The sequence below is a fragment of the Mesoplodon bidens genome (assembly GCF_964165515.1).
Source record: "Mesoplodon bidens genome assembly, chromosome: 18".
NCBI classification, from domain to species: Eukaryota; Metazoa; Chordata; class Mammalia; order Artiodactyla; family Ziphiidae; genus Mesoplodon; species Mesoplodon bidens.
Genome location: NC_138175.1, coordinates 49,216,050 through 49,241,682, shown reverse-complemented (window position 1 = coordinate 49,241,682; position 25,633 = coordinate 49,216,050). Strand labels below are relative to the sequence as shown.

The 25,633-nt window shown below is 56.5% G+C and overlaps 1 protein-coding gene across 3 annotated transcripts in view; it reads left to right on the top strand.

Moving 5' to 3' along the window:
- MEGF8 (multiple EGF like domains 8) overlaps positions 1 to 25,633 on the top strand; it is a 41,876-nt gene that overhangs the window by 6,730 nt on the left and 9,513 nt on the right. For 2 of the 3 annotated variants that reach the window (XM_081217583.1, XM_081217582.1), the window contains exons 4-34: positions 805 to 985; positions 1,067 to 1,155; positions 1,754 to 2,169; positions 2,631 to 2,776; positions 2,905 to 3,027; positions 5,131 to 5,285; positions 5,622 to 5,741; positions 6,103 to 6,247; positions 6,330 to 6,493; positions 9,870 to 10,070; positions 10,460 to 10,660; positions 11,107 to 11,343; positions 12,198 to 12,316; positions 12,406 to 12,537; positions 12,627 to 12,740; positions 13,232 to 13,480; positions 13,981 to 14,180; positions 14,503 to 14,713; positions 14,811 to 15,060; positions 15,572 to 15,704; positions 17,191 to 17,438; positions 17,529 to 17,639; positions 17,798 to 17,916; positions 18,290 to 18,497; positions 19,029 to 19,209; positions 19,771 to 19,934; positions 20,694 to 20,838; positions 22,094 to 22,325; positions 23,490 to 23,613; positions 23,755 to 23,968; positions 24,123 to 24,337. In XM_081217583.1, coding sequence (XP_081073709.1) covers positions 805 to 985; positions 1,067 to 1,155; positions 1,754 to 2,169; positions 2,631 to 2,776; positions 2,905 to 3,027; positions 5,131 to 5,285; positions 5,622 to 5,741; positions 6,103 to 6,247; positions 6,330 to 6,493; positions 9,870 to 10,070; positions 10,460 to 10,660; positions 11,107 to 11,343; positions 12,198 to 12,316; positions 12,406 to 12,537; positions 12,627 to 12,740; positions 13,232 to 13,480; positions 13,981 to 14,180; positions 14,503 to 14,713; positions 14,811 to 15,060; positions 15,572 to 15,704; positions 17,191 to 17,438; positions 17,529 to 17,639; positions 17,798 to 17,916; positions 18,290 to 18,497; positions 19,029 to 19,209; positions 19,771 to 19,934; positions 20,694 to 20,838; positions 22,094 to 22,325; positions 23,490 to 23,613; positions 23,755 to 23,968; positions 24,123 to 24,337 — 5,547 coding nt within the window. The remainder of the gene's footprint in view (positions 1 to 804; positions 986 to 1,066; positions 1,156 to 1,753; positions 2,170 to 2,630; positions 2,777 to 2,904; positions 3,028 to 5,130; positions 5,286 to 5,621; positions 5,742 to 6,102; positions 6,248 to 6,329; positions 6,494 to 9,869; positions 10,071 to 10,459; positions 10,661 to 11,106; positions 11,344 to 12,197; positions 12,317 to 12,405; positions 12,538 to 12,626; positions 12,741 to 13,231; positions 13,481 to 13,980; positions 14,181 to 14,502; positions 14,714 to 14,810; positions 15,061 to 15,571; positions 15,705 to 17,190; positions 17,439 to 17,528; positions 17,640 to 17,797; positions 17,917 to 18,289; positions 18,498 to 19,028; positions 19,210 to 19,770; positions 19,935 to 20,693; positions 20,839 to 22,093; positions 22,326 to 23,489; positions 23,614 to 23,754; positions 23,969 to 24,122; positions 24,338 to 25,633) is intronic. The other variant, XM_081217584.1, reaches the window with a different exon arrangement.

Sequence of the window (25,633 nt, the reverse complement as noted above, 5' to 3'; positions counted from 1 at the left end):
TGCCCTGTGATCACAGCCACCACTCCCATGTCCTAGACCTGACTCTGCCCCTGCCTGAAACAACCCCTGCCATCCTATCCTCCCCCAGGACGCTGACCCCGCCAGGGACCCTGCCTCCTCCTACAGTTCTCCCTCTCCTTCCAGATCCCACTCCCCCGACCTGTCACTCCACTTCCACTCCACCTTCACTGGGGGCCCCTCCTCTGCCTGAGCTCACTCCCGACCTCACCTGTAGCCCACTTCTCACCTGTGAACCTGCCTGCCTTCCTCGTGCCAGGCCTGACTCCACCCTCCCACCCAGCCGCTCTGTCTGGCCTTGGGTCCCCAGCCATGACTTCTGACTTTTGACCACTGACCTTGGGCCTGAACCCTGCATATCCAGCTTTGGGACTGGATCACGCCTTGAGCCCTCTCTGCCTTGACCTCCCTGGATCTGAGCTCTTCCAGCCCAGGCCGACGTTGACTTCATCAGTTTTTTTTCCTCCAACCTGTCTATCTTGTCCTCATTTTCCTTTCTGGGTCTTTTTCTTTTTCCTTTCCCTTTTTCTGTTGGTCTGTCTTCGTTTCTCCTCTTCTCTGCCTCCCTCTGATTGTGTCTGTGTGTCCATCTCTGCCTCTGTCTGTTGGCCTGTCTCCTTCCTGTCTCTTTCTTTGCCTCTCTATCTTTATTTTTCCATCCTCTCCTTTCCTGTTCATCTCTCTCCTCCGTTTTGCTCCATCTGTCTCACTCTGGCTCTCTCTCTGCTCCCTGTCTGTTTCTTTCTCTCTCTCTCTGTCCCTGCCTTTGTGCCCCATTCCCCCCAGCCCCTGGGACCGTGCCGCTGTGAGCCTGGTTTCCTGGGACGCGCCTGTGACCTGCATCTGTGGGAGAACCAGGGGGCTGGCTGGTGGCACAATGTGAGTGCCGGGGACCCCGCCTTCTCCGCCCGTATCGGGGCGGCTGGTGCCTTCCTGTCCCCACCGGGGCTGCTGGCTGTTTTCGGAGGTGAGCAGATGGGATATGAGTCTGGGGTCTAGAGGCCTGGCAGCCTGTGGCCAGGGCCTGAGGCTGTCCACCTCTCCACAGGCCAGGACCTCAACAGCGCCCTGGGTGACCTCGTCCTGTACAACTTCTCTGCCAACACCTGGGAGCGCTGGGACCTGAGTCCTGCCCCGGTATGGACCCCACCTCTGCCCTGCCTGGAGGTGCCTGTCCACTCTGTCAGACCCAGCCAGGGCGCCCCAGAGCGACCCCATCACCCTGCACACCCCCAACTCCCGCAGTGTGATACATGACCACTACACCTCCCGCTTCTGCTTTTCTGTCTTTGATTTTCTTTCTTCTTCGTTTATCTTCCTTTCTGCATCTTACCTTTCTGTGTGTCTCCTGTCTCTCTTGGTCCGTCTTTCGGTTTTTGTTTCTGACTCTTGGTCGTCTGCTCTCTCTCGGTCTCTGTGTCTCCTTCTCTCTGGGTTATACCTCTTACTCTCTCTACTGGTTTCTGTCATTTCTCCCTGACTCCGCCTTCTCTTATTGTGTTTCTCTGTCACACCTGTCTTTTTATTCGCATGTGTCTGTCTTTCTGGGTCCGTCTCTCTTCTTTTCTCTCTTTGCATGTCTCTGTCTTTATCTCTGCCCCTCTCTCACCTTCTCTTTCTCTGTATCTCTGTCTCTCCATCTTGCCCTGTCTCTGCATCTCTCTTTGTCTTTCTCTTTCTCTGTGTCACCATCTGTTTCCCTCTCCATCTCTGTCTCCTGGTCTCTTCCTCACAGGCTGCCCGTCACTCCCACGTGGCTGTGGCTTGGGCCGGCTCCCTGGTGCTGATGGGTGGTGAGTTGGCTGACGGCTCCCTCACCAGTGACGTTTGGGCCTTTAGCCCACTGGGCGGTGGCCACTGGGAGCTTCTGGCACCAGCTGCTTCCAGTTCCTCAGGGCCGCCAGGCCTGGCAGGTCATGCAGCAGCCCTAGTGGACAGCATCTGGCTCTATGTGTCTGGTGGCCGCACCCAGCACGACCTCTTCTCCTCTGGCCTCTTCCGTTTCCGCCTCGACAGCACCAGTGGGGGCTACTGGGAGCAGGTGATTCCGGCAGGTGGGCGGCCCCCTGCCGCCACTGGCCATTCCATGGTGTTCCATGCCCCGTCGCGTGCCCTGCTGGTTTACGGTGGACACCGGCCCTCCACTGCCCGGTGAGTCACCTGCCCCACAACCCATGCCTTGCAGGGCCAGGCCTGGCCTAACACCCTGGGCCTTTATGCTTTAATGGTCTTTGCCCACTGATAGACCCCTGCAGTCATTCAGTCACCCTGTCTGTCATTCATTCACTCATTTGTTTATTCACTCATTTACTCCCCGACTCACACATTCTCTAGTCTGTCATTCAATCTCTTGGTCACTTGCTTCCCCACGCACTCCCACTCATCCAGTCATTTAACCAACCCCTGCTTGGTGTCTAGCCCTGGCTAGATTATGCAGGGAACCCAGAGATCAATCAAACCTGGGTCCTGCCCATGAGGAGCTTCTAGTTCTGAGGGGATATAAATCCAGTAAAGCCAGTCTCAGCTATGGGTGATCACCCAACTCGTAAGAGCCCAGAGGCGGGAGAGAGCCCCTTCCTGCCTCAAGCTCCTCCTCCACCCCTCCCCTGCAGGTTCTCTGTGCGGGTGAACTCCACCGACCTCTTCCACGTGGATCGGCGCGTGTGGACCACCCTGAAGGGCCGGGATGGGCTTCAGGGCCCACGGGAGCGGGCCTTTCACACAGCCAGTGTCCTGGGCAACTACATGGTGGTCTATGGTGAGGAGGCTCCCCGATCCCACCTACCTGCCTGCCTGCCAGAGGCCCAAGGCTGAGCTGAGGCTCCCTGCAGGGGTGTCCTCACCTCCCCCAGGCTTGCCAGCTGTGCCCCTTTCCTCCTTTCCCAGGGGGCAACGTGCACACCCATTACCAGGAGGAAAAGTGCTATGAAGATAGCATCTTCTTCTACCACCTTGGCTGCCATCAGTGGGTGTCGGGGGCCGAGCTTGCCCCTCCAGGAACTCCTGAGGGTGAGTGGCGCCTCTGTTTCCATGAGGGGCTCCTGAGGGTCACGCCTGCTCCCACAGTGATACTGGGCTTTGGGAAGGAGCCACCCCAGTCCTTTTTGGGGTGAGCCCAATATCCTACTGGAGCTGGCCTCAGGAGGCACACCTGCGCTAGAGATAGGACCAGGGCATTGTTGCTATGGAGATGGGAGACATTTTCAGAAGCATCAGATGTAGGTTCCAATCCAGGTTTTGCCAATTATCAGCTGTCCCAGGGGACTGCCTACACAGAAGCAACTTTTTCAAGGTCACTCAGTGGGCAAGTGGCAGAATCAGGATGGCCATTCCTAAACAACCTTTTGTACAAAAACCATCATTTAATCTCTCTGCACCTCAACTTCCCCCTCTGTAAAATGTAATAACACTTAAACCACTGGGCTGTTGTGAGAATAAATTGAGTAAAATGAAATGAAGAAAGAAGACAGTCCAGTGAAGGGCCCAACACATTGTCCTAATAGTGCAAGGCCAGAGGGCTCACCTGGAGGGGGTGTGGAGAAGCCTTTCAAGCTCATTAGATCAGAGACTGCTTTGTGAATGGGAAGAAAATCACAGGCCTTCTCAGAAAGACACTGTGTGCACAAACTGGGCATATCCTTTCATGGGACTGTGGACTTCCCAGAGGCCCATCTGTTCTCCCCACCCTTCTGAACAGAAGAGTGAGAACAAAGGACAAACATAAAAGAAGGGACAGTAACATTTAAGGGGTGGGCAAGAGGAAGGGTCCCCAAGGAATCCTGTTTGACCATCAGGAATGGGACTTCCCTGGTGGCGCAGTGGTTAAGACTCTGCGCTCCCAATGCAGGGGGCTCGGGTTTGATCCCTGGTCAGAGAACTAGATCCCACATGCATGCTGCAACTAGGAGTTTGCATGCCACAACTAAGGAGCCGGCGAGCCGCAACTAAGGAACCAGTGAGCCGCAACTAAGGAGCCCGCCTGCTGCAACTGAGACCCAGCACAACCAAATAAATAAATAAATAAATATTAAAAAAAATAAAAGGGAATAAAGCCTTAGCCTAGCATTGGAGGCCTCCAATCCAGGGCTCCACTGCTTCTCCTGTCCCTCCTTCAGGCCCCTTCACTGGGTAGGCCAGAGTGTGAGGTTTCTGGAGGCCTTCTCCTTCTTTGTAGATTTTGATCCCCTGGGCCAAGTCCCATACACTTACAGAGCATACAGGTCAGTAAGAGTGTGAGGGAGTCACCAATCTGTGACCGCTTACCCGTTAGTCAGGACTCTTGGTCATAAGTGACAGAAACCCCACCCAACCAGCTTAAGCAAAAAGAAGAATTTCTTGACTCACTTGAGTGAAAACTGGCTGCAGGCTGGATCCAGGTGCTCACATAATGGCATGAGCCATTTCTCTCCCCAGTTCTCAGCTGGATTTCCTTCAGTCTGTAGCAGGTTTGCCTTTTGTAGATGGTCACCAGCAGCTCTGGGATTATATCTTACCCGCTTTAAAATGCCCAGAGGGAAGACAGTACCTTTTTCCCAAGAATTGTAGCAATTGGGTCCCCTCCCTGAACTAGTCACTGACTCTGATAGGCCTGGGCTCAAGCCCTGCTGCTGCTAGAGGCAGGGACAGCTCGACTTGAGCCTTGTGGACTGTGGGTGGGAGGGGTGGTTGTCCAGAGGACAGTCAGAGGCTGTCACCAGAAGGGAGGCTGGTGTCAGACAGACAACAGCAGGTGAGAGCCAGGCGGCCTACCTCACCGCTCCCCGAGGGCAAGGTTCCACGCACGGAGGAGGAAACCAAGACTCAGAGAAATCAGGTCTCCTGCCCAAGGCCACACAGCTAGTCAGTAGTTGATCCATGATTTGAAACCAAGGAAATGGTAGATCCAGGATTTGACCCGAAAGATCATGCTCTGTCTGGAAGGTGACTTGGGCAGCAGTGTGGGAGGTCCAGGAGGTGAGAGAACTAGGACTAGAGCAGGGCCAGGCAGGCTGGGAGGGTTTCCTTGAGCAAGTGGGGTTGAGGCATAGGAGAGTCAGGGGTGGTCCTCAAGGTGGGAGCCACGAAGGGGGGATGGGGGGGTCACATGTCCTCGGGGGGTCTGTATTCTCCTAGGCCGAGCAGCACCTCCCAGTGGTCGGTACTCACATGTGGCGGCTGTGCTTGGTGGCAGCGTCCTATTGGTGGCAGGGGGGTACAGTGGCCGGCCCCGTGGGGACTTGATGGCCTACAAGGTGCCTCCCTTTGTGTTCCAGGCGCCTGCTCCAGACGTGAGCACTGGGGTGATAGGGAGAGGGTGGCTGGGGAGGAGGTAGCATGTTTCCCATGGTTAAGGGAGGAAGTTGGGGGGTGTCCCTGGGAGAAGGAGGGGAGGTCCCTAGGGCCATGAGAGGAGGGAGGTCAGTCTCCAGGTCCAAGGGAGGAGGAATGGTGGTCCCTGGAGCTGAGGGCAGAGGGGCAGTGGTCCCTGGGGCTGGGGGAGAAGTGGACAGGGGTCCTCAAGGTTCTGAGCAGTTGGGGTTCCCTGGGCCTATCAAAGTGAGCGAGGATGTGGGAGCAGGCCCCAGGTCTGAGGCGCCCCCTCCTCCCTGCCCATCTCTCTGCAGTACCACCTGGACTATTGCTCCATGTACACGGACCACAGCGTCTGCTCCCGAGACCCTGAATGCAGTTGGTGTCAGGGAGCCTGCCAAGCTGCACCGCCTCCTGGGACTCCCTCTGGGGCCGTGAGTGACTGTCCTAGTACTCTGCCCCTTAGCACGGAGACCTGGTCCTCAGTGTCTTCTTCTGCCCAGACCTGCACTTGGGAGGACTTTCCTGCGCTTGGGAGACTCGTTTTCACACCTAAGATGGGCGTTCCTGACTACTGACCCTTGAACCTTTGACCCTCTTCCCGATCCTTTTGAACTTACGTCTCTGTCCCTGGATCCCCCACCCCTGTCCTCTTGATCTTTCTTGTTCCAACCCAGCTTTCAATCCCTTCTCCAATCCCCTGACCTTTCCGCCCCAAGCCTCCTGAATCCACAGCTTTTCCCAGGTCCCTTAAGCCCCAGTGGATAGTGACACCTGTCTTTCCCCTCTCTGCAGTGTCCGGCTGCCAGCTGCCTGGGCCTGGGCCGCCTCCTGGGTGACTGCCAGGCCTGCCTGGCGTTCAGCAGCACCGCCGCTCCTCCCCGGGGGCCTGGCGCCCTGGGCTGGTGCGTACACAATGAGAGCTGCCTCCCTCGGCCTGGTGAGTGTCCAGTGGCTGTGTGGGAGGGGGCAGCATAGCACCCCACACCAACCCCCATCTCCCGACCCTCCTGTCCTCACAGAGCAGGCCCGCTGCCGAGGGGAGCAGATCTCAGGCACCGTGGGCTGGTGGGGGCCTGTACCTGTCTTCGTTACCTCCCTGGAGGCCTGTGTCACCCAGAGCTTCCTGCCTGGCCTGCACCTGCTCACCTTCCAACAGCCGCCCAATGCCTCCCAGCCTGACAAGGTGGGGAGCCAGGGGATGGGGCCCAGTGTGGAGTGTTGAAGGGCTTGGTCTTAGAGTTTTCATTTTTCAAATGGGTCTTTATCACTCTTGCGTTTACCCCTTAAGTCTTTACATGCAAGGGTCTGATTTTCCTTATTGGCCTAAGAAAGGTTTTAACTGTGGTGAAATGCACATAACATAAAACTTACCATTAGTGACATTTATCACCTTCACAATACTGTGTAACTATCACCGCTCTCTAGTTCAAGAACTTTTTTTTTTTTTTGGCCGCACCGTGCGGCATTCAGGATCCTAGTTCCTCAACCAGGGATGGGACCCGCGCCCCTGTGGTGGAAGCGCGGAGCCCTAACCACTAGACCACCAGGAAGTCCCCAGAACATTTTTTTTTTTTTCTTAAGCTGCTCCAGGTCTTAATTGCGACCCACGGGATCTTCGTTGAGGCATGTTTTTTTTTGTTTGTTTTGTTTTAAGTTTATTTATTTTATTTTTATTTTTAAACATTTTTTTGGCTGCGTTGGGTCTTTGTTGCTGTGCCTGGGCTTTCTCTCGTTGTGGCGAGCAGGGGCTACTCTTTGTTGCGGTGTTCGGGCTTCTCACTGCGGCGGCTTCTGTTGTTGCGGAGCATGGGCTGTAGGAGCGCAGGCTTCAGTAGTTGTGGCAGGCAGGCTCAGTATTTGTGGCTTGCAGGCTCTAGAGCACAGGCTCAGTAGTTGTGGCGCACGGGCTTATTTGCTCTGTGGCATGTGGGACCTTCCCGGACCAGGGCTTGAACCCGTGTCCCCTGCATTGGCAGGCAGATTCTTAACCACTGCACCACCAGGGAAGCCCTGTTTTTTGTATTTTTTTGTTTTTAGTTGTGAAATGTGAACTCTTAGTTGTGGCATGCATGTGGGATCTAGTTCCCCGACCAGGGATTGAACCCGGGCCCCCTGCACTGGGACCGTGGAGTCTTACTCACCAGACCACTGGGGATGTGCCCCCCCCAGAACATTTTTATAACACCAAAAGGAGACCCCAGATCCATTAAGTAATCACTCTCCATTCCCCTCTCCCCTTGGCCCCTGGCAACCACTAACATTTTTCTCTTTCTGTATCTGGATTTGTTTACTCTGGATAGGTCATATAAATGGAATCATATAATATGTAGCCTTTTGTGTGTGACTCCATTCACTCAGCATAATGTTTTCAAGGTTCATCCGTGTTGTGGCATGTGTCAGAACTTTGTTCATTTTTTTAAAATTAATTTATTTATTTAGCTGTGTCGGGTCTTAGTTGTGGCAGATGGGATCTTTAGTTGCAGCATGAGGGATCTTTAGTTGCAGCATGCAAACTCTTAGTTGTGACCTGTGGGATCTAGTTCCCTGACCAGGAGTTGAACCTGGGCTCCCTCCATTGGGAGCACAGAGTCTTAGCTACTGGACCACCAGGGAAGTCCCAGAACTTCGTTCCTTTTTATGGCTGAATAACATGCCATTGTATGGCCATGCCATGTCCATTCGTCAGCTGATAACATTTGGGTTGTTTACACCTGTTGGCAAGTTTTTCCTTTTTAAAAAAATATTTTATTTACTTATTTATTGGCTCTTGTCGGGTCTTAGTTGTGGCACGTGGAATCTTTTGTAGTGGCGCGGGGGCTCTTTGTTGCGGTGTGCGGGCTTCTCTCTAGTTGTGGCGTACAGGCTCCATAGCACGTGGGCTCTATAGCCCACGGCTTGTGGCATGAGGGCTCTCTAGTTGTGGCGCACGGGATTAGTTACCCTGCGGCATGTGGGATCTTAGTTCCCCAGCCAGGGATTGAACTGGTGTCCCCTGCATTGCAAGACGGATTCTTAACCACTGGACCACCAGGGAAGTCCCTCTTTTTTTTTTTTTTTTAATTGAGGTATAATTGACAAACAACCTTATATTAGTTTTAAGTGTACAACATAACGAATTGATATTTGCAGATATTGCAGTGAAAACCTATTTTCAGTATGAGTGGAATTGCTGGGGGAATCCTATGGTTAACTTATTGAGGAATCATCAAAGTGTTTTCCACAGTGGTTCCTTATTAATTTTAAAAATAGGTATTATAGTCACATGGTTCAAAAACCATAACAATGGAGACTTCCCTGGCATCCAGTGGTTAAGACTCTGAGCTTCCAATTCATGGGACAAGCGTTCGACCCCTGGTCAGGGAGCTAAGATCCCACATGCCGTGCAGTGTGGCTAAGAAAAATAAAATAAAATAGAATAAATGAAATCCTAGATAGTTAAAAACAAAAACAACAACACAAAAACCCCCCACAACAGTGTAAAAAGTTGTTGAGTGAAAAGTCTCTTCCATCTACCCAGTCCTCACCCCTCAGTGTGGGAAGCTGGCCTCAGCATCCCCTTAACTCAAGACCACCCTAACTCTCCCCAGAAGATCTATTTGGATGTCTTATATATCCTTCCGCTGTTTACCTATTCAAATACAAGTAAATGTGACATTTAATTATTTTTCTTTCTTGCACCAAAAGTAACATATTATCTACCCTGTACTACCACGTCCCTTTTTTTCTTTTTTCTTTTTTTTTGTCTTTTTGTGTTGTTGTTGTTTTCTCATTCTCCTTTTTTTTCTTAATGTATCCCGGCAAGCGTCCCGTAACAGAACTTAGGAAACACCCTCTTATTTTTTTTTAACAGCTTCATAAAGTTCCATTTACGTTCTGATGCCGTAGTGTTACAGTTTATTTAAACAGTCTCCCATGATGAACACTTGGGTTGTTCCACTCTTTTACAATTACAAGAACACATACTAGCAGGAAGTCACGTAGTATGTGCGTCACTTCAAACGTTGGATTTGGATCTGGACTCTTTTTTTTTTTAAACATATATACTGCCATTAAAAAACCCCACAAAAAAACATATATACTGGTTCATTATATAACGAAGAACATGGTACATGGGATGAGGTCCAGAAGGGGCCTGAGCTTCCGTCCCTGTGGAGTTGGGGTGTGACACCCTCCTGGCACATGAATGTGTTTACTAACCTGGAAGTTCTCCAAACCCCCTAGTTAAGGGATCTGGACTCTTAAGGGCTTAGGTGGAAAGATGGGGTGTTGAGGAAGAAGATGCTGAAAGGTCCAGGGTCTTGGAGTTTAATGAGAGGTGGAGATGAGCAGGGGCTGGGACCCTGTTGTCTGCTGTCTGAGTCGGAGTCCCAACTCTTCTCCCAGAGTGACCGTGGGCGAGCTATCCCCCCTGCTTCTGGCCTCAGTCTCCCATTTAGTAAACTGGGGAAGGAGATTGGGTTGCCTGGTCTTTTCTAGTTCTGATGTGGCTGGAGAGGTGTGAGGACCATGGGGCGATGCAGAGAGGTCCTCACGCACGCCTCCCTCCTTGGCTGGCACAGGTCTTGATTGTCCGCAGTACGACCATCACCCTGACACCTAGCTCAGAGACTGACGTGTCCTTGGTCTACCGTGGCTTCATCCACCCACTGCTGCCAGGAGGTCCTGGAGGGCCAGGGGCTGAGGACGTGGCCGTGTGGGCCCGGGCCCAGCGCCTGCACGTACTGGCCCGGATGTCCCGTGGCCCTGACACAGAAAACATGGTGAGGGTGCCTGGGGCACACAGGGGGCTGTTTATGGTAAATATGGGGGCTTGGATGCGTGGTGGGGAGGAGGAATGGGGAGAAATCAGAGGCATGGGATCTATCCTTAGTGGCGGGAGGGCCCTGGGGTTTTCAGATGTGAACAGAACTGGGTGAGGGGGGATTTTGACGAAAGGGGAAGGTCTGAGTTACCAAGTCAGACTCCCCTGAGGAGGAGGTGGGTTGCTGGGAGGTTTAGGGGCGCTTGGAGGTTTTGGGGGTCTAAGAAACTCGGAGGCCCTCCTGGGAAGAGGGGTGGTGCTAGGTGGGTTTGGGGCTCTTGGGGGTTTCAGGGGTCAGTGCGGGTGGAAAGTTCTGAGGCCCCTGTCTGCCCCTCACCCCTGCTTCAGGAGGAGGTAGGGCGCTGGGTGGCTCAGCAGGAGAAGGAGACGAGGCGCCTGCAGCGTCCGGGGTCCGCTCGCCTCTTCCCACTGCCCGGCCGGGACCACAAGTACGCGGTAGAGATCCGGGGCCAGCTCAACGGCTCAGCGGGCCCTGGACACAGCGAGCTCACCCTGCTGTGGGACCGGACTGGCGTGCCAGGTGGCAGCGTGAGTACCCAGGTCCCCAGCTCTGACCCTGCCCCAGCCCCTGGCCTCAGATGCCCTGGGCCACAAACTAACTCCCTTGACCCTGACCTCTTACTCTTTGACTCTTGAACTCTGGGCCTCACCTTGAACACTCCCTAGACCCCAACATCTGACCCCCAGAGTCTGACCTGATCTCATATTCTGACCCCTGCCCGCGTCTCTGACTCCTCCTGCCCTGATCTTGCTGACCCTGACTTCTGCCCTCCATACTTTGACCTCTCATCTCTGGATTTTCTCAAACCCTGATCCCCTTTTGTCTGCTGATGTCCTAAATCCTGACTTGCTACAGGCCCGAGTTCTCAACCTTGTCTCCAGACACTTAAGTCTTTAGCTCCAAACTCTAATCCCTATCCCAAACCTTGACTTGGAGCATAGAGCCCCGACCCTCACCTGACCCCCGCCCCCAGGAGATCTCCTTCTTCTTCCTGGAGCCGTACCGCTCGTCGGCCTGCGCCTCCTACTCCTCCTGCCTGGGCTGCTTGGCAGACCAGGGCTGCGGCTGGTGCCTGGCCAGCGCGACCTGCCACCTGCGCCAGAGCGGGGCCCACTGTGGGGACCGTGGGGCCGGCGGGTCCCTGCTGGTGCTGGTGCCTGCCCTCTGCCCACTCTGTGAGGAGCATCGAGACTGCCACGCCTGCACCCAGGTGCCCACCAGGCCATAGTGGGGAGGGCTCGGCATGGAGTCAGCCAAAGCAGGCGACTGAGCAAGGGGGTGGGCCCCCCAGAGCTGGCACGGGCAGCCGAGGGGCCCTGTGGGCGGCGGTGGGGTAGACAGCCGGGGCCCTTGTCGTTTGTGAGCTGTGGAGAGGGGCTGGAGAGTCAGCTCCTGGCAGGCATGACTGCATGCTGCAGGGGTCAGAAAACCCAGCTCAGCACCTCTGCAGCAGAGGGGCATTTACCCGCTTAGACACCAGAGTCCAAGAGTAGGTCTTTAGGCCTGCTCGCTCCAGAGGTTCAAACCGTGTAGTCAGCTGTTCACCTCCCTCCATTCCACGTTCTTGTCTTCCCTGGAGGTTCATTCCTTGGGAGTGGCAAGGGAGCCTCAGCGGCTCCAGACTTTTATCCCCCAACCCAGCCACTGGAGCCCCAAGGGGAAGGAGAGCACCTTTCTGTCCCCACCTCACTCTCACCCCTCAGTTCAACAGAAGTCTCAGAAGTGCCTTTCATTTGCTCTAGTTGGGGCTTGTGCCAGCTCCTGGACCAGTCAGTGAGGCCGGGAGGAAGGAGAGTGTCCCGCTGCCCACCTCTGGACCCCAGGGATTGAATCAGCGCCACCTGGACCACATAAAGTGGTGCTACTGCCCAAAAAGGGAGTGGGTGCTGGTCAGACAGAACCCACGGATGTCAGTGGCTGGAGGAAGGAGCTGGGCTTGGAACAGGGCTCTGTGGGCCCTGGCAGGCAAGGGAGGCAGCTGCCTGTTGAACTGGTGCTGGGAGACTGGCGCTGGGAGCCCCAGGGAGAAGGCTAAGCTGGGCTCTTATTCCTCCAACCTCCCAGGACCCCTTCTGCGAGTGGCATCAGAGCACCAGCCGCAAGGGGGACGCAGCGTGCAGCCGGCGGGGCCGGGGTCGGGGTGCCCTGAAGAGCCTGCAAGAGTGTCCCCCACTTTGCAGCCAGTGAGCCCAGCTGGGCCCAGGGAGAGGGTGTGTGAGGGTGTGTGGGGGCCAGGCTGTGGGGTGACCCTGTCGCTGCTTCCCGCCCCCAGGCGCCTGAGCTGTGACGACTGCCTGGCCAACTCAAGCCAGTGTGCCTGGTGCCAGTCCACCCACACCTGCTTCATGTTCGCCGCCTACCTGGCCCGGTACCCGCACGGGGGCTGCCGAGGCTGGGACGACAGGTGCGGTCCGGGTGGCAGGGTTCCAGGAGGGGAGGGCGGAGACCAGGGTAGGGGGTGGCTCTGACAGCCCCACACCCGTCACCCTGCAGCGTGCACTCAGAGCCGCGGTGCCGGAGCTGTGACCGCTTCCTGACCTGCCACGAGTGTCTGCAGAGCCACGAGTGTGGCTGGTGTGGCAATGAGGACAACCCCACGCTGGGACGGTGAGGCAGGGGCCTGGGGGGCGGGGCCGGGGCGGCGCTCCGCCCACCCTAGTTCTAACGGCCTCTTTGTTTCTCTGCCCCTTTGCCTTTTTCTTACCATCATCTCTGTTTTTCTCCCCCCTCTTCTCCTTCTCTGTTTCTCTCTCTCTTTTCTCCCTGCCAACTCCCTGTCTCTGTGACTTGTTTTCTCTCATCTTTCCTTCTGTTTTCTTTCTTCTTGTCTGTTTCTGTTTCTCTTCTGTCTCCCTTTCACTGTATCCCTCTCTCCTGTCTTTTAACATCTTTTTTTTGTCTGGCTTCTCTGGGTTTTTCTCTGCCTCTTTTCCATTCCTCTTTCTGTCTTTCTCCGTATTCATATTTCTTTCTCTCTCTCTGATTGATCTCCCCTCTCCCTGTTACTGTTTTCCTGTCTCTGTCTCTTGTTTCTTTATCATCCCCCCCCGCCCCCGCCCCGACCCAACCACCTTCTTCAACCTCGCCCCCCTCCCCAGTTGCCTCCAGGGGGACTTCTCTGGGCCTCTGGGTGGGGGTAACTGCTCCCTGTGGGTCGGGGAGGGCCTGGGGCTGTCTGTGGCCCTCCCTGCCCGCTGGGCGTATGCCCGCTGTCCGGATGTGGATGAGTGTCGCTTGGGCCTGGCACGGTGCCACCTGCGGGCGACCTGCCTGAACACACCCCTCAGCTATGAGTGTCACTGCCAGAGGGGCTACCAGGGTGATGGCATCACATATTGCAACCGCACGTGAGTAGGGCATGGGTTTCCATGGAGATGTCGCCCCAGGGCTGGTGCATGCAGAGATGTTGGGAGGAAGTGATCACGGTGCTGGGCTGCCTCCCATGGAGCCAGCCTCTCCAGTGAGCCTTGGGTTTTTACCTTGCAGAGCAGGCCCTCATTAGAGTGATAGGGTCCTCAACGTAACACTAGTTAACTGTGGAGACAGGTTGCCCATGGACTGCAGGCCACAGGCTTCAGCGTTGCCATAGAGATGGAGGAGGATCAAGTTGAAAGGGGTTTTCACAGGGACCAGTGGTGATACTTGGTTACTATAGAGACAGGAGTTACTACATGTGATGGGGTTGCCTTGGAGACACGGCCACCCATGGAGTCCAGGATCTGTGGAACAGGCAGTAGCTTATGATGGTGTTGCCATGGAGATAATTGGGTGGAGTGGGGTGAGGGGGGATACCTTGGGGGCTCCAGGCCTACCCAGTCCTTCCCCCACCCCTGCCACGCCCCCTCAGGTGCCTGGAGGACTGTGGCCATGGCGTGTGCAGTGGCCCCCCAGACTTCACCTGCGTGTGTGACCTGGGCTGGACATCGGACCTGCCCCCTCCCACGCCTGCCCCCGGACCCCCCGCCCCACGCTGTTCCCGGGACTGTGGCTGCAACTTCCACAGCCACTGCCATAAGCGGGGGCCTGGCTTCTGCGACGAGTGCCAGGGTGAGCAGCCCTCATCCTGAGCTCCTGGGGACTGGCCTCAAGGGAGCCTCCTTGGGGCTTCTGTTTTCTTTTGTCTGCCTGGGGTTCTGCGTCCCCTCACCCAGCTCTGAGTCCCTCTGTCCCATTGCTTCTTCCTCACCGCAAGCAGGTTTCAGTGCCACCCACCTCTCTGGCGGGCCTCAGTACTCCCTCTTGGGATTTGCAGTTGCTCCCCAGTCGGGGTTCCAGTTACCCTCCTTTGAGCCAGGTGGGGTTGGGGAGGGTTGGGCTCCTTCTCACCCTTGCCCCTGACTCTGCATCCTGGCTGCTGGGCCCTCCACAGACTGGACGTGGGGGGAACACTGCGAGCGGTGCCGGCCGGGCAGCTTTGGCAACGCCACAGGCTCAGGCGGCTGCCGGCCCTGCCAGTGCAACGGGCATGGGGACCCACGCCGAGGCCACTGCGACAACCTCAGCGGGCTCTGCTTCTGCCAGGACCACACTGAGGGCGCCCACTGCCAGCTCTGCTCTCCTGGCTACTATGGGGACCCCCGGTGAGCCAGGGGCCAGCCAGGCGGGGCAGGGTGGGGTTAGGGACATGGTGGGATAGGGCAGGACTGGTCTGACGCTGGCTCTCCTCCATCTCCCCAGGGCTGGTGGCTCCTGCTTCCGGGAGTGTGGGGGTCGTGCCCTCCTCACCAACGTGTCCTCCGTGGCACTGGGCTCACGCCGGGTTGGGGGGCTACTGCCTCCAGGTGGTGGGGCAGCGAGAGCTGGGCCAGACCTGTCCTATTGTGTGTGGGTTGTCTCAGCCACCGAGGTGCTACAGCCCTGTGCCCCTGGGACCCTCTGTCCCCCACTTACCCTCACCTTCTCCCCCGACAGCAGCACCCCCTGCACGGTGAGCACCAAGGGCACTGAGTACAGGCCCACGTCTCCCCCACCCAGTCTGAATCTTCAGACGGACCCTGGCCCCCATGTCCGTGGTTTTTCATCCATCAAACTCCCAGATCTATTCCTCAGACCCCATTTGTTCCTAAGCCCACAGACCCTCCCATTTCCCAGATTGCCTCCTGTTTCCTGGACTCCAGTTTCCCTTCCCCAGTCCAGGTATGGTAAATATTGGTACCTTGTGTGCCAACTCTGATCGATTGGTAGTGGCTGCCAGGATCTGTGTGTTGAGAAAGAGGCTCCATGCAAGAGTGCCTGGTTGATTAACCATGTCTGTTATGAACACAGGAGTGGGAATGGTGGCCTCCATGCCACAGTTTGACAATCTGCCCAGGTGGTTCAAGCAGCCTTTTCCCCAGTCTCAGATTGCCCTCTCTTCTTGAGCTGCACCTCCTCCCAGACCCCGAGCATTCCTCTTTCTCATCCTCATCATCCCCTGATCCTACTCTACACCTCTCCAGCTGAGCTATGTCCTGGCCTTTGATGGATTCCCACGCTTCCTGGACACTGGTGTCGTCCAGTCGGACCGTAGCCTCATTGCTGCCTTCTGCGGCCAGCGGCGGGACAGGCCCCTCACTGTGCAGGCCCTGTCTGGTATGGGGACTGGGGGAAGTGGGACCTCTGTCCTGGGCTGTCCTTTGTCCCTGTACCTTGCTACCTGAGGTGGGCTCAAAGCCCAGTCTGACTCTGCCAGCTGACTTGCTGGGAGACTTGCTGGCAGTCCCTTGCCACCTCTGGGTCTCAGTTTCTTCAGCTGCGAGGCAAATAGAGAGGATTGTACTGGCTGGGTTGTGTCTCTGGAAAGAAGGTCCACGTGGGACATGTTTTTGGGACACACAGAATGGAGCTGGTGCAAGGGCCCCTGAGCATCTATCCCCTCAGCCCGCTGGTTCTCAACCAGGAGTGACTTTGCCCCTTGGCTCATTTGGCTGTGTCTGGAGACCTTCTGATTGTCACGAGTGGGGCTGCTACTGGCATCTCGTGGGTGGAGGCCAGAGATGCTACTCTGCATCCTGCAGTGCCCAGGCTATAGCTCCCACAACCAGGAATTACCAGGCCCCATTGCGTCAGCTGTGCTTAGCTGATGGAGATGCACTAGAAATTATTTGTTACCCATGGCAGTTAAAGGGCCTAGGTTTGGAAATGCTTCTCTTCATATTGTAAATCAGAGTAGCTCCAAGGCTGTGAGAGAGAGGGCAGAGTTGTAGTTGGCCTGACGGCGATTGCACACAAGGCCCAGACCCTTCACAGTGAGCAACTAGAGCTGAGGGGCCCTCAATTTCATTTCACTCAGCAAATGTTTACCTGCAGTAAGCTGGGCCTGAGCTAAATTCTGGGCATGTAGCAGTGAACAAGGGTCACAGGCACTGCCTTCACGGACTCACAGCAGAGGTGGGGAGTGACAAACAGCAGGGAACAAATTGTCAGAATAGTGACACTTTTGGTAAGGGACAGGAGGAAATGGAAAGGAGTGGGGAGCCTGGCTTGTCTGGGGAGTTGGGGAGGGAGTCTTTGCAGAAGGGAGATTTCACGGTGTGGGCAAGGGGCAACTAGTTCAGGTGGAGGAATAGCAGATGCCCAGGCTCTGAGAACAGGAAGCGGGTCAGTGGTGCTGGAGCGAAGAGGGCCGGGAGAGTGGGAGGTGATGAGGTCAGAGGGTCTGCAGGCCACCCCTCTCTTTTTTTTTAAATAAATCTTTTAATTTTAATTTTTATTTATTTTTGGCTGCGTTGGGTCTTTGTTGCTGCACGTGGGCTTTCCCTAGTTGCGGCGAGCGGGGGCCGTTCTTCGTTGCGGTGCGCAGGCTTCTCACTGCAGTGGTTTCTCTTGTTGCGGAGCCTGGGTTCTAGGCGCGTGGGCTTCAGTAGTTGCGGTTCGCGGCTCTAGAGCACAGGCTCAGTAGTTGTGGTGCATGGGCTTGTTTGCGGCACGTGGGACCTTCCTGGACCAGGGCTCGAACCCGTGTCCCCTGCATTGGCAGGTGGATCCTTAACCACTGTGCCACTGGAGAAGCCCCCCCCCCTTTTTAAATATCACTTTACTGAGGCCTTGTGACAAGCCTCTGGACTCTCTCCAACAGGGCTGCTGGTGCTGCACTGGGAGGCCAACGGCTCCTCATCCTGGGGCTTCAATGCTTCTGTGGGCTCTGCCCGCTGTGGGTCAGGGGGCCCCGGGAGTTGCCCTGTCCCCCAGGAGTGTGTGCCCCAGGACGGGGCCGCAGATGCTGGACTCTGCCGATGTCCCCAGGGCTGGGCAGGCCCACACTGCCGCATGGCTCTGTGTCCTGAGAACTGTAATGCCCACAACGGGGCAGGGACCTGTAACCAGGTACAGGTGAAAGAGGGCAAGCTGGGCGGGACAGGGAGCTGGGTGGGGGTAATTAGGGCTCCCCCTGAGCTTCCTTCTGCTGTTCCCCAGAGCCTGGGCGTGTGCATCTGTGCTGAGGGCTTCGGGGGCCCTGACTGTGCCACAAAGCTGGACGGTGGGCAGCTGGTCTGGGAGACCCTCATGGACAGCCGCCTCTCAGCCGTGAGTTGTGGATGCCACTCTCCGGGGAGGTGCCACGCAGCCTGCTTCCTGGATCGTTCTCCCCATTCCACTCCCAAGACTACCCCCTAGACCCTAGACCCAGCCTGACACTCTGTAATGACCTTACCTGAGCCCTCATGTCTGCACCCCACACACAGGACACCGCTAGCCGCTTCCTGCACCGCCTGGGGCACACTATGGTGGAGGGACCTGAGGCCACCTTGTGGATGTTTGGGGGCCTGGGTCTGCCCCAGGGGCTGCTGGGAAACCTGTACAGGTGAGGACCGCCCTGGGGAGGTAGGATACCTGAATGCAAAAAGGTTACCTCAGGGGACACTGAGATGTCTCTCACATAAGAGTCCCCTCGGGGGGGTGCAGGAAAACGTCTACAGGTGAAGGATACCCCAAAGGATGCTGGGACATTTGTCGCAGGAGGCTGACCTCAGGGACCGGGATACTTATTTGGGTGGTGCTACCCCAGGGGATGGTAAGGTGATTGTAATAGGAGGGTCACCTTAGGGGTTTTGGGATACCTGCCAAGTGCGGGGGTGATCCCAGGGGATGCTGGGATACCAGTGTGTAGGGGGGTCACCCAAGGGCATGCTGGTCTGACTGTATAGTGAGGCTGCTTTTTTGCATCTTGGCCCCAGGTACTCAGTGAGCGAGAGGCGGTGGACACAGATGTTGGCAGGAGCTGAAGATGGGGGCCCAGGCCCCTCACCCCGCTCCTTCCATGCAGCTGCCTATGTGCCTGCTGGCCGTGGTGCCATGTACCTGTTGGGGGGCCTCACGGCTGGGGGCGTCGCCCGGGATTTCTGGGTCCTCAACCTCACCACCCTGCAGTGGCGGCAGGAGAGGGTGAGCATCTCTCCCCTCCGCTAGTCCCCACAACCAGGCTCTAGCAAAGATGACCAGAGCAGCTCCTGCCAGCTTTGCCCCCAGAGGAAGAGGCTTCCTCCCAGGGCTCCAGCACAAGTCCCAGAATTGAATTTCATTGGCCATTCTGGGTCACATTTAATTCCTGAGTCAATCCCTAGCCAAGGGGACATGAGGCTCTGGTCTCCAGGCTGGGGCACAGCCCACTGTGGAGCCGGTACAGTCAGCCCCATGCAGCCAGAGAGCAGAGGAGCAAGGGCTTCACAAAGGGTCCCCAGGCTACTCCTACCTGAAGAAGTGACACTGAGCAGGCAGAGACAGCAAGAGGTCTGCTGCTCACCTGCCGGGACCACGGCTGGCAGGGAGGCCTGGGGTCTGACCCGCCCCAGGCAGCTCACGACCTCCTTAGTGGTTCAAGGGGAGTTCGGGGAGCTCTGAGCCTTGCTTCTACCCACAGAATGACCCCTGACCTCTGCCCCCCCAACCCCGTGACCTCCACCCTTCATCCCCAAGGCCCCGCAGACCGTGGAGCTACCAGCAGTTGCTGGTCACACCCTTACTGCCCGCCGAGGCCTGTCTCTGCTCCTGGTGGGTGGTTACTCCCCTGAAAATGGCTTCAACCAGCAGCTGCTTGAGTACCAGCTGGCAACCGGCACCTGGGTGTCCGGAGCCCAGAGCGGGACACCTCCCACAGGTGGGCCTGGGGACGGGGCGTGGCGGGGAGGGGGTGCTGCGCTTTTGACTCCCAGCCATCCTCTCTGTCCACTCCTGTAGTCTGTGGTCACTGCCCCCCGTACCTGTTGTCTCCCTGTCTACCCCCATCACCCACCCACGTTCTCAGGATACCGCCTTTTGAGAAGTTCAGTTTCTCTATATACCCCTCGCAGACTTCATGAGAAGCTGCCTACCTCCTGCCCAGTGGCAGTGGGTCCCTGTTTCCCTCTTCCAGCTCCTAGATCAGTGCCCCTCAGGTATTTTCCTTTCTCTCTCTCTCCTTCTGCATTCTTTGATCACCGTCCGCAAGGTCATTCTGGTCACCCTGTGTCCCTCTCTTCTCTTTCCCAGAGTCTCTTTAATGGTTGTCCTTTAGAACCGAAGGGAGAAGGAGGGGTTGAGAAAGGCTTCCAGGTCTCTGGCATCAGGGCCTGGTAGGGTGGTGTTGTGGTCACGAGAGGGGGAGCCCAGGAAGATGGGGAGCGTTCCTGATCACCAGCCCTTCCCCCAGCCTCTGTGCTCACGCCTCCTCCGCCCCCAGGTCTGTATGGTCACTCCGCTGTGTATCACGAGGCCACTGACTCCCTCTACGTGTTTGGGGGCTTCCGCTTCCACGTGGAGCTGGCGGCCCCGTCCCCTGAGGTCTACTCCCTGCGCTGTCCTGACCGCACCTGGAGCCTGCTGGCCCCTTCTCAGGGGGCAAAGGTCAGGAGAAAAGGTCCAGACACATGAGTGTAGGGGGCAGGGGGGAGGGGCCCCCCCTTTCCCAGTGCCCCAGGGACTGGCTTGACCTTGGATTCCTACTCTGCCTCCTTCCCGGTACCCCAAGTCTCCCCTTCTTCTCTCTGTGACTTGGAGGAAAGAATCCTAGACCAGGAGGTCAGAGGCCTGGGTTCTGCCCCAGCTCTGCCACACTCTGGGCGTGGCCGTGACAGGTCCCTCCCCTTCCTGGCCTCTCCAGCTGTGAAACGGGACACTGAGGCTCCTTGTGCTTCTGCCTTCAAGGCCAAAGGAGACAGTGTGTGGGAAAGCATGAAACCCTGGGTGTGCTGATTAGAGACAATTGCATTTGCCATCCACAAACACGTTCCCAAGCCCTTCTTGGGGCTGGACCGCAAGGGAGATGGAAGTAAGGGCCCCAGCAGGATACGCCCCGGCCCAGCTGGCGAGGTCCTCCAAGAAATGTGGGGCTCATCTCAAGCATCTGAGGCTGGGTTCCTGAGGAACAGCATGGGGTTTGGGGGTTCTGGGAGTTCAGGGAAAGGAGATGGCTGTGGAGACAGCTCTGAGGAATGAGGGAGGCTTCCCGGAGGGAGGAGGTGAGATTTGAGGAAGGTTAGGATTGGGTGGGCTGGTAGGGGCTGGGGCGTGGGGAGGTTTGGAGTGGCGGGTGGGCTGAGAGGGAGCACGAAGAGCGGGCGACCGTGGGCTCTGACAGCCCTTCCTGTCGTGTCTCGCCATCAGCCCCGCCCCCGACTTTTCCACGCCTCAGCCTTGCTAGGGGACACCATGGTGGTCCTCGGGGGGCGCTCGGACCCTGACGAGTTCAGCAGCGATGTTCTGCTCTACCAGGTCAACTGCAACACCTGGCTCCTGCCTGACCTCATCCGTAAGTCCACCACTCTCCCTGGGAGGCCCCGGGACAACCAGGGGGAGCGCTGGCCCTGTCCTGCGACTCTCACTCACTAGGGGTCATTTGGGCCCCTTCAGGCCCCCAAGCGAAGCTCCTGTCCTCTCCACATTATCTAAGCACCCACAGAGACACGCTCCTTCTTTTTTTGTCTTAGAAAAGTTTTAAATTCTGTTGATGAAGTAATGATAGTCATTATAGATAATTTGTAAAATAGGAAGGAAAAAATCCCCCATAATCCCATTCTCTAGAGGCAACGACTGTCATATGTGAGGGTGCTTCCTTCCAGTTCATAGGCTGGAAAGGGATTGTATCTTGCCGTTTTATTTCATTTGACAGTCATTGTAAATGACTGTGTGTGTGTGTCTCTGGGCCTGTCTCCTTTGCTTTTTGTTTCTTTCTCTGACCCTCTGTCTCTAACTCTCTTTCGCTCTTTTTTTTTTTTTTTTTTTTTTTTTTTGCGGTAGGCGGGCCTCTCACTGTTGTGGCCTCTCCCCTTGCAGAGCACAGGCTCCGGATGCGCAGGCTCAGCAGCCATGGCTCACGGGCCTAGCCGCTCTGCGGCATGTGGGATCTTCCCAGACCGGGGCACGAACCCGTGTCCCCTGCATCGGCAGGCGGACTCTCAACCACTGCGCCACCAGGGAAGCCCTCTCTTTCGCTCTTAATCTATTTTTTCCACTATTCTGTGACTCTTTTTTTTTTTTTTTTTGAGGATTTAAAAAAAATTTAGGTGAAATTCACATAACAAAATTAGTCATCGTAAAATGAACAATTCAGCGACATTCAGTACCTTCACAGTGTGGTTCAACCACCACCTTGATCTTGTTCCACAACATTTTTTTTTTTTGACTGTGCCATGTGGCATGTAGGATCTTAGTTCCCCGACCAGGGATTGAACACACGCCCCCTGCAGTGGAAGCACAGAGTCTTAAGCACTGGACCGCCAGGGAAGTCCCCAGGTTCCACAACATTTGTCTCTGTTCTTATTCCACTCTTTTCTGTTCCTTTTTTCTGTTTATGTGTCTCTCTCTGTCTCTCTCTTTTGTCTTACTGTCTGTGTCTGATGCTCTTGTCCTATTTGGCCTTATCTGTCTTCTCTCTGTCTTTTGTTGTCTGTCTCTGCTCTCCTTAGACTGTCTCTCCTCTCAGCATCCCTCTCTGACCGGTACCTTTGTGTGAATCTCTTCCTCAAGTCTCCTGCTCTCTCTCTCTGAACTTTGTCTCTCCCCAGGCCCAGCCTCTGTGGGACCACCAATGGAGGAGTCTGTGGCCCACGCTGTGGCGGCGGTAGGGAGTCGCCTGTATATCTCAGGAGGCTTCGGGGGAGTGGCCCTGGGCCGCCTGCTGGCCCTGACCCTGCCCCCTGACCCCTGCCACCTGCTGCCCTCGCCTGAAGCTTGTAACCAGTCTGGGGCCTGTACCTGGTGCCATGGGGCCTGCCTGTCCGGGGACCAGGCCCATAGGTAACCATGGAGACTGACAGCACGTGGGTGGGTGGGTGGTACTGGTGCCCTCCGAAGTGGGTTCTGTGCCAGGCCAGGCTTGTGGGGGGAGGCCTCAGCAGGGTATGGTCTGGTCAGGAGACCAGCTCACATGGCAAAATGGGCAGCTTATCACAGGCAGGGGCAGGCTCGGGGACCTCACCGAGTGGGGAGCCCTGTTTGTGGGCTGGGGTTAGCTGAGTCTGAACTGGGCCCTAAATGACCAGTCAAGTTTAGACCATGAGGGTTCAGAAGTGGGGCTGTATCTGGTGTATTTTAGAAACCATCTGAGTTGGGGAAGAATGAGATTGGACAGGTGGGTGGGTCAGCTCAGAAAGGGCTTCCAGTGCCTGGCTGAACTGCGCTCCGTCCAGCTCCAGAGACTCCTTTTCTGGAGTTTGGGAATCCAAACATATCAGGAGGCTGAAGGCGCTGTCCTAGGTTTAGCACAAACTAACTTGACTGCGCAGTTATCCTGCACTGGTATGAGGCTACTAATGTGGTATGAGGCTACTAACGGGCTTTATTTTGTCCCATTAAATGTGTCACCATGTTTACTGCAGAATATTAAAGGGTTTGATTTTTAGGGTGCTCCCCCAGACTCTGCTAGGGGTATTATGTAACAGCGGGTACACCCACTGCTTTCCTGAAACCTGGAAAGTTCTGGAACAGGTGTGCCTTCAAGGGTTTTGAGTAAGGGATTATGGCCCTCCACTGTGGGTGATGGGGAGCCACAGAAGGTTTAAGCAGGAGAGGGCAGGGGCAGGCTTGTGAAGGAGGGGGTGGTGAGGGGAGGCTGCAGGTGGAGGCCTGGAAGGGGGAGGCTTGAACTGGGCGGGGGGCTGCAGGGGTGGAGGAGGAGGGGATGGTCAGAGAAGAATTCAGGAGGCAGAGGCCTCGATGGCTGGAGGGCCAAGAGGACATGGGATGTCGTCCAGTGTCTCTGGCCTGGGCGATAGGTGGACGTGGGACCATCACAAAGTGAGCTGGGGAGGAGCAGGTTTGGGAGGCCTGTGCTGAGAGCAGTTTGGGGTGCGTATGTGGGGCCTGCAGGACGGTGTCCCCGGGGCAGCAGGAAGAGGCGAGGGAGAGGAGGAAGGGTGGGGCCTGGCTGAATGTGGTGAGCCAGACCTCATGCCTCCCCAGGCTGGGCTGTGGTGGTCCCCCCTGCTCTCCCATGCCCCACTCCCCCGAGGAATGTCGACGTCTGCGGACCTGCAGCGAGTGCCTGGCCCGCCATCCCCGGACCCTGCAGCCTGGAGATGGAGAGGTGAATGATGGGGGTGGGGGTGGGGAGGGGGCGTGGCTCAGGCACCACTGAGCTCTTCAGCTGGGATTGGGTGGCAAGAGCTGAGGCTGGAGGGAGGCTGGGGGCCCTGACATCCCCGCTGAGCCCGTATCCCCCCGCCAGGCATCTGCCCCCCGCTGTAAGTGGTGTACCAACTGCCCGGAGGGTGCCTGCATCGGGCGCAATGGGTCCTGCACCTCGGAGAATGACTGTCGCATTAACCAGCGAGAGGTCTTCTGGGCTGGGAACTGCTCGGAGGCCGTGTGTGGGGCGGCCGACTGCAAGCAGTGCACAAGGGAGGGCAAGTGCATGTGGACGCGGCAGTTCAAGAGGACTGGTGAGCGCTGAGGCTTGCTCCCCGAGAGGAGAGTTTGGGGGCCTGGATTCCTGCTCCAAGGACGCAAGGGGCTCAGGGACCTGGTTTGAGGGAGGAGGAGGGGAGGGGGCTGGGGGCCCGGACCCGCTTCTAATCCGTGTGCCCCCAACCCCAGGGGAGACCCGCCGCATCCTCTCGGTGCAGCCCACCTATGACTGGACGTGCTTCAGCCACTCTCTGCTGAACGTGTCCCCGATGCCGGTGGAATCATCGCCCCCGCTGCCCTGCCCCACGCCCTGTCACCTCCTGCCCAACTGCACCTCCTGCCTGGACTCCAAGGGCGCAGACGGGGGCTGGCAGCACTGTGTCTGGAGCAGCAGCCTCCAACAGGTACTGACTGCCCCCAGCGGGGTGTGCGGTGGCCCTCCTCCCTGCTGCACACTGACCTTTCTCCAACCCCGCTGCCGCTGTCCTACGTCCGCCTCCATTTCCTTAGGGCTGGTCCCACCATCACACTTTCTCTTTCTTCCCACTTTCTCTTCTCTCGCCCCTTCCAACATCTCTTTCTTCCCTCTTTGCCTTGTTCTTGTTGGGTTTTTTTTGTTTTTTGTTTTTTGGCCACGTCTCACGGCTTGGGGGATCTTAGTTCCCTGACCAGAGATCGAACCCGTGCCCCCAGTGGAAGCGTGGAGTCTTAACCACTGGACCACCAGGGAAGTCCCTCTCCTTGCCTTGTGCGTCTCCCCATCATGTCCCAGCGCCCCCTTCCCGACTCCTCAGCCCTGGGTGTCTCTCCAACTCTCAGTTAAGCTCTCCTCGCCCCATCCTTCCCATTGACTCAATACCATCTCCCTTCTCCCTCCCACACCTTTCCACTTTCCTCCTCCATCTCTTTCTCTCTCTACTTTTAGAAGTTTTGGTTGTAAGAAACAGAAACCCACTCGAGCTGGTGTTATTATAAGGAACCGGGGGTATTTGATGTTGTCTGAAGGGAGGAAGTACTGTTGCTTCATCCTTCTCGGGCCGCCTGGTCTCTGATCTCAGCCGTTTTCTGCGCGTCTCCATCCTCTGGTTTCTCTCGGCTTGATCATCAACACACACTGCCTCAACTGGCAGACCTTGACCCTCAGTCTATGTGACTTCCTTTTTAAAAAAATTATTTATTTATTTATTTATTTACTTGGCTGCGTTGGGTCTTAGTTGCGGCCTGCGGGCTCTTTGTTGCGGCGCGCAGGCTTCTCTGTACGTGTGGCACACGGGCTCAGTCATTGCAGCACACAGGCTTAGTTGCCCCACGGCATGTGGGATCTTAGTTCCCCGACCAGGGGTCGAACCCGCGTCCCCTGCATTGGAAGGCGGATTCTTACCCACTGGACCACCAGGGGAGTCTCTATGTGACTTTCTGATTCCAGAGACCACAGTCATCTCTGTGTTCTTCTGTTAGTTCACATTCTCAGGGAAGACTTCAGCTCAGCTCACTAGTTAGATGTCCAGCCGTGGTCCAGTGAGACGTGGCCAGGGAAGGGAAGGAGCGCTGCTTCTGACACAGCCATTCAGACCCACCCCTCATCTATGGCTGTGGTCTAGAGAGATGATTCTTGAACATGGGCATGGTCTGGGGAGGTACAGTCCACCCCTTGGCTGCCCAGTGTGTGCTGTCTCATAAAGTCCATTCCAAAGATGCCT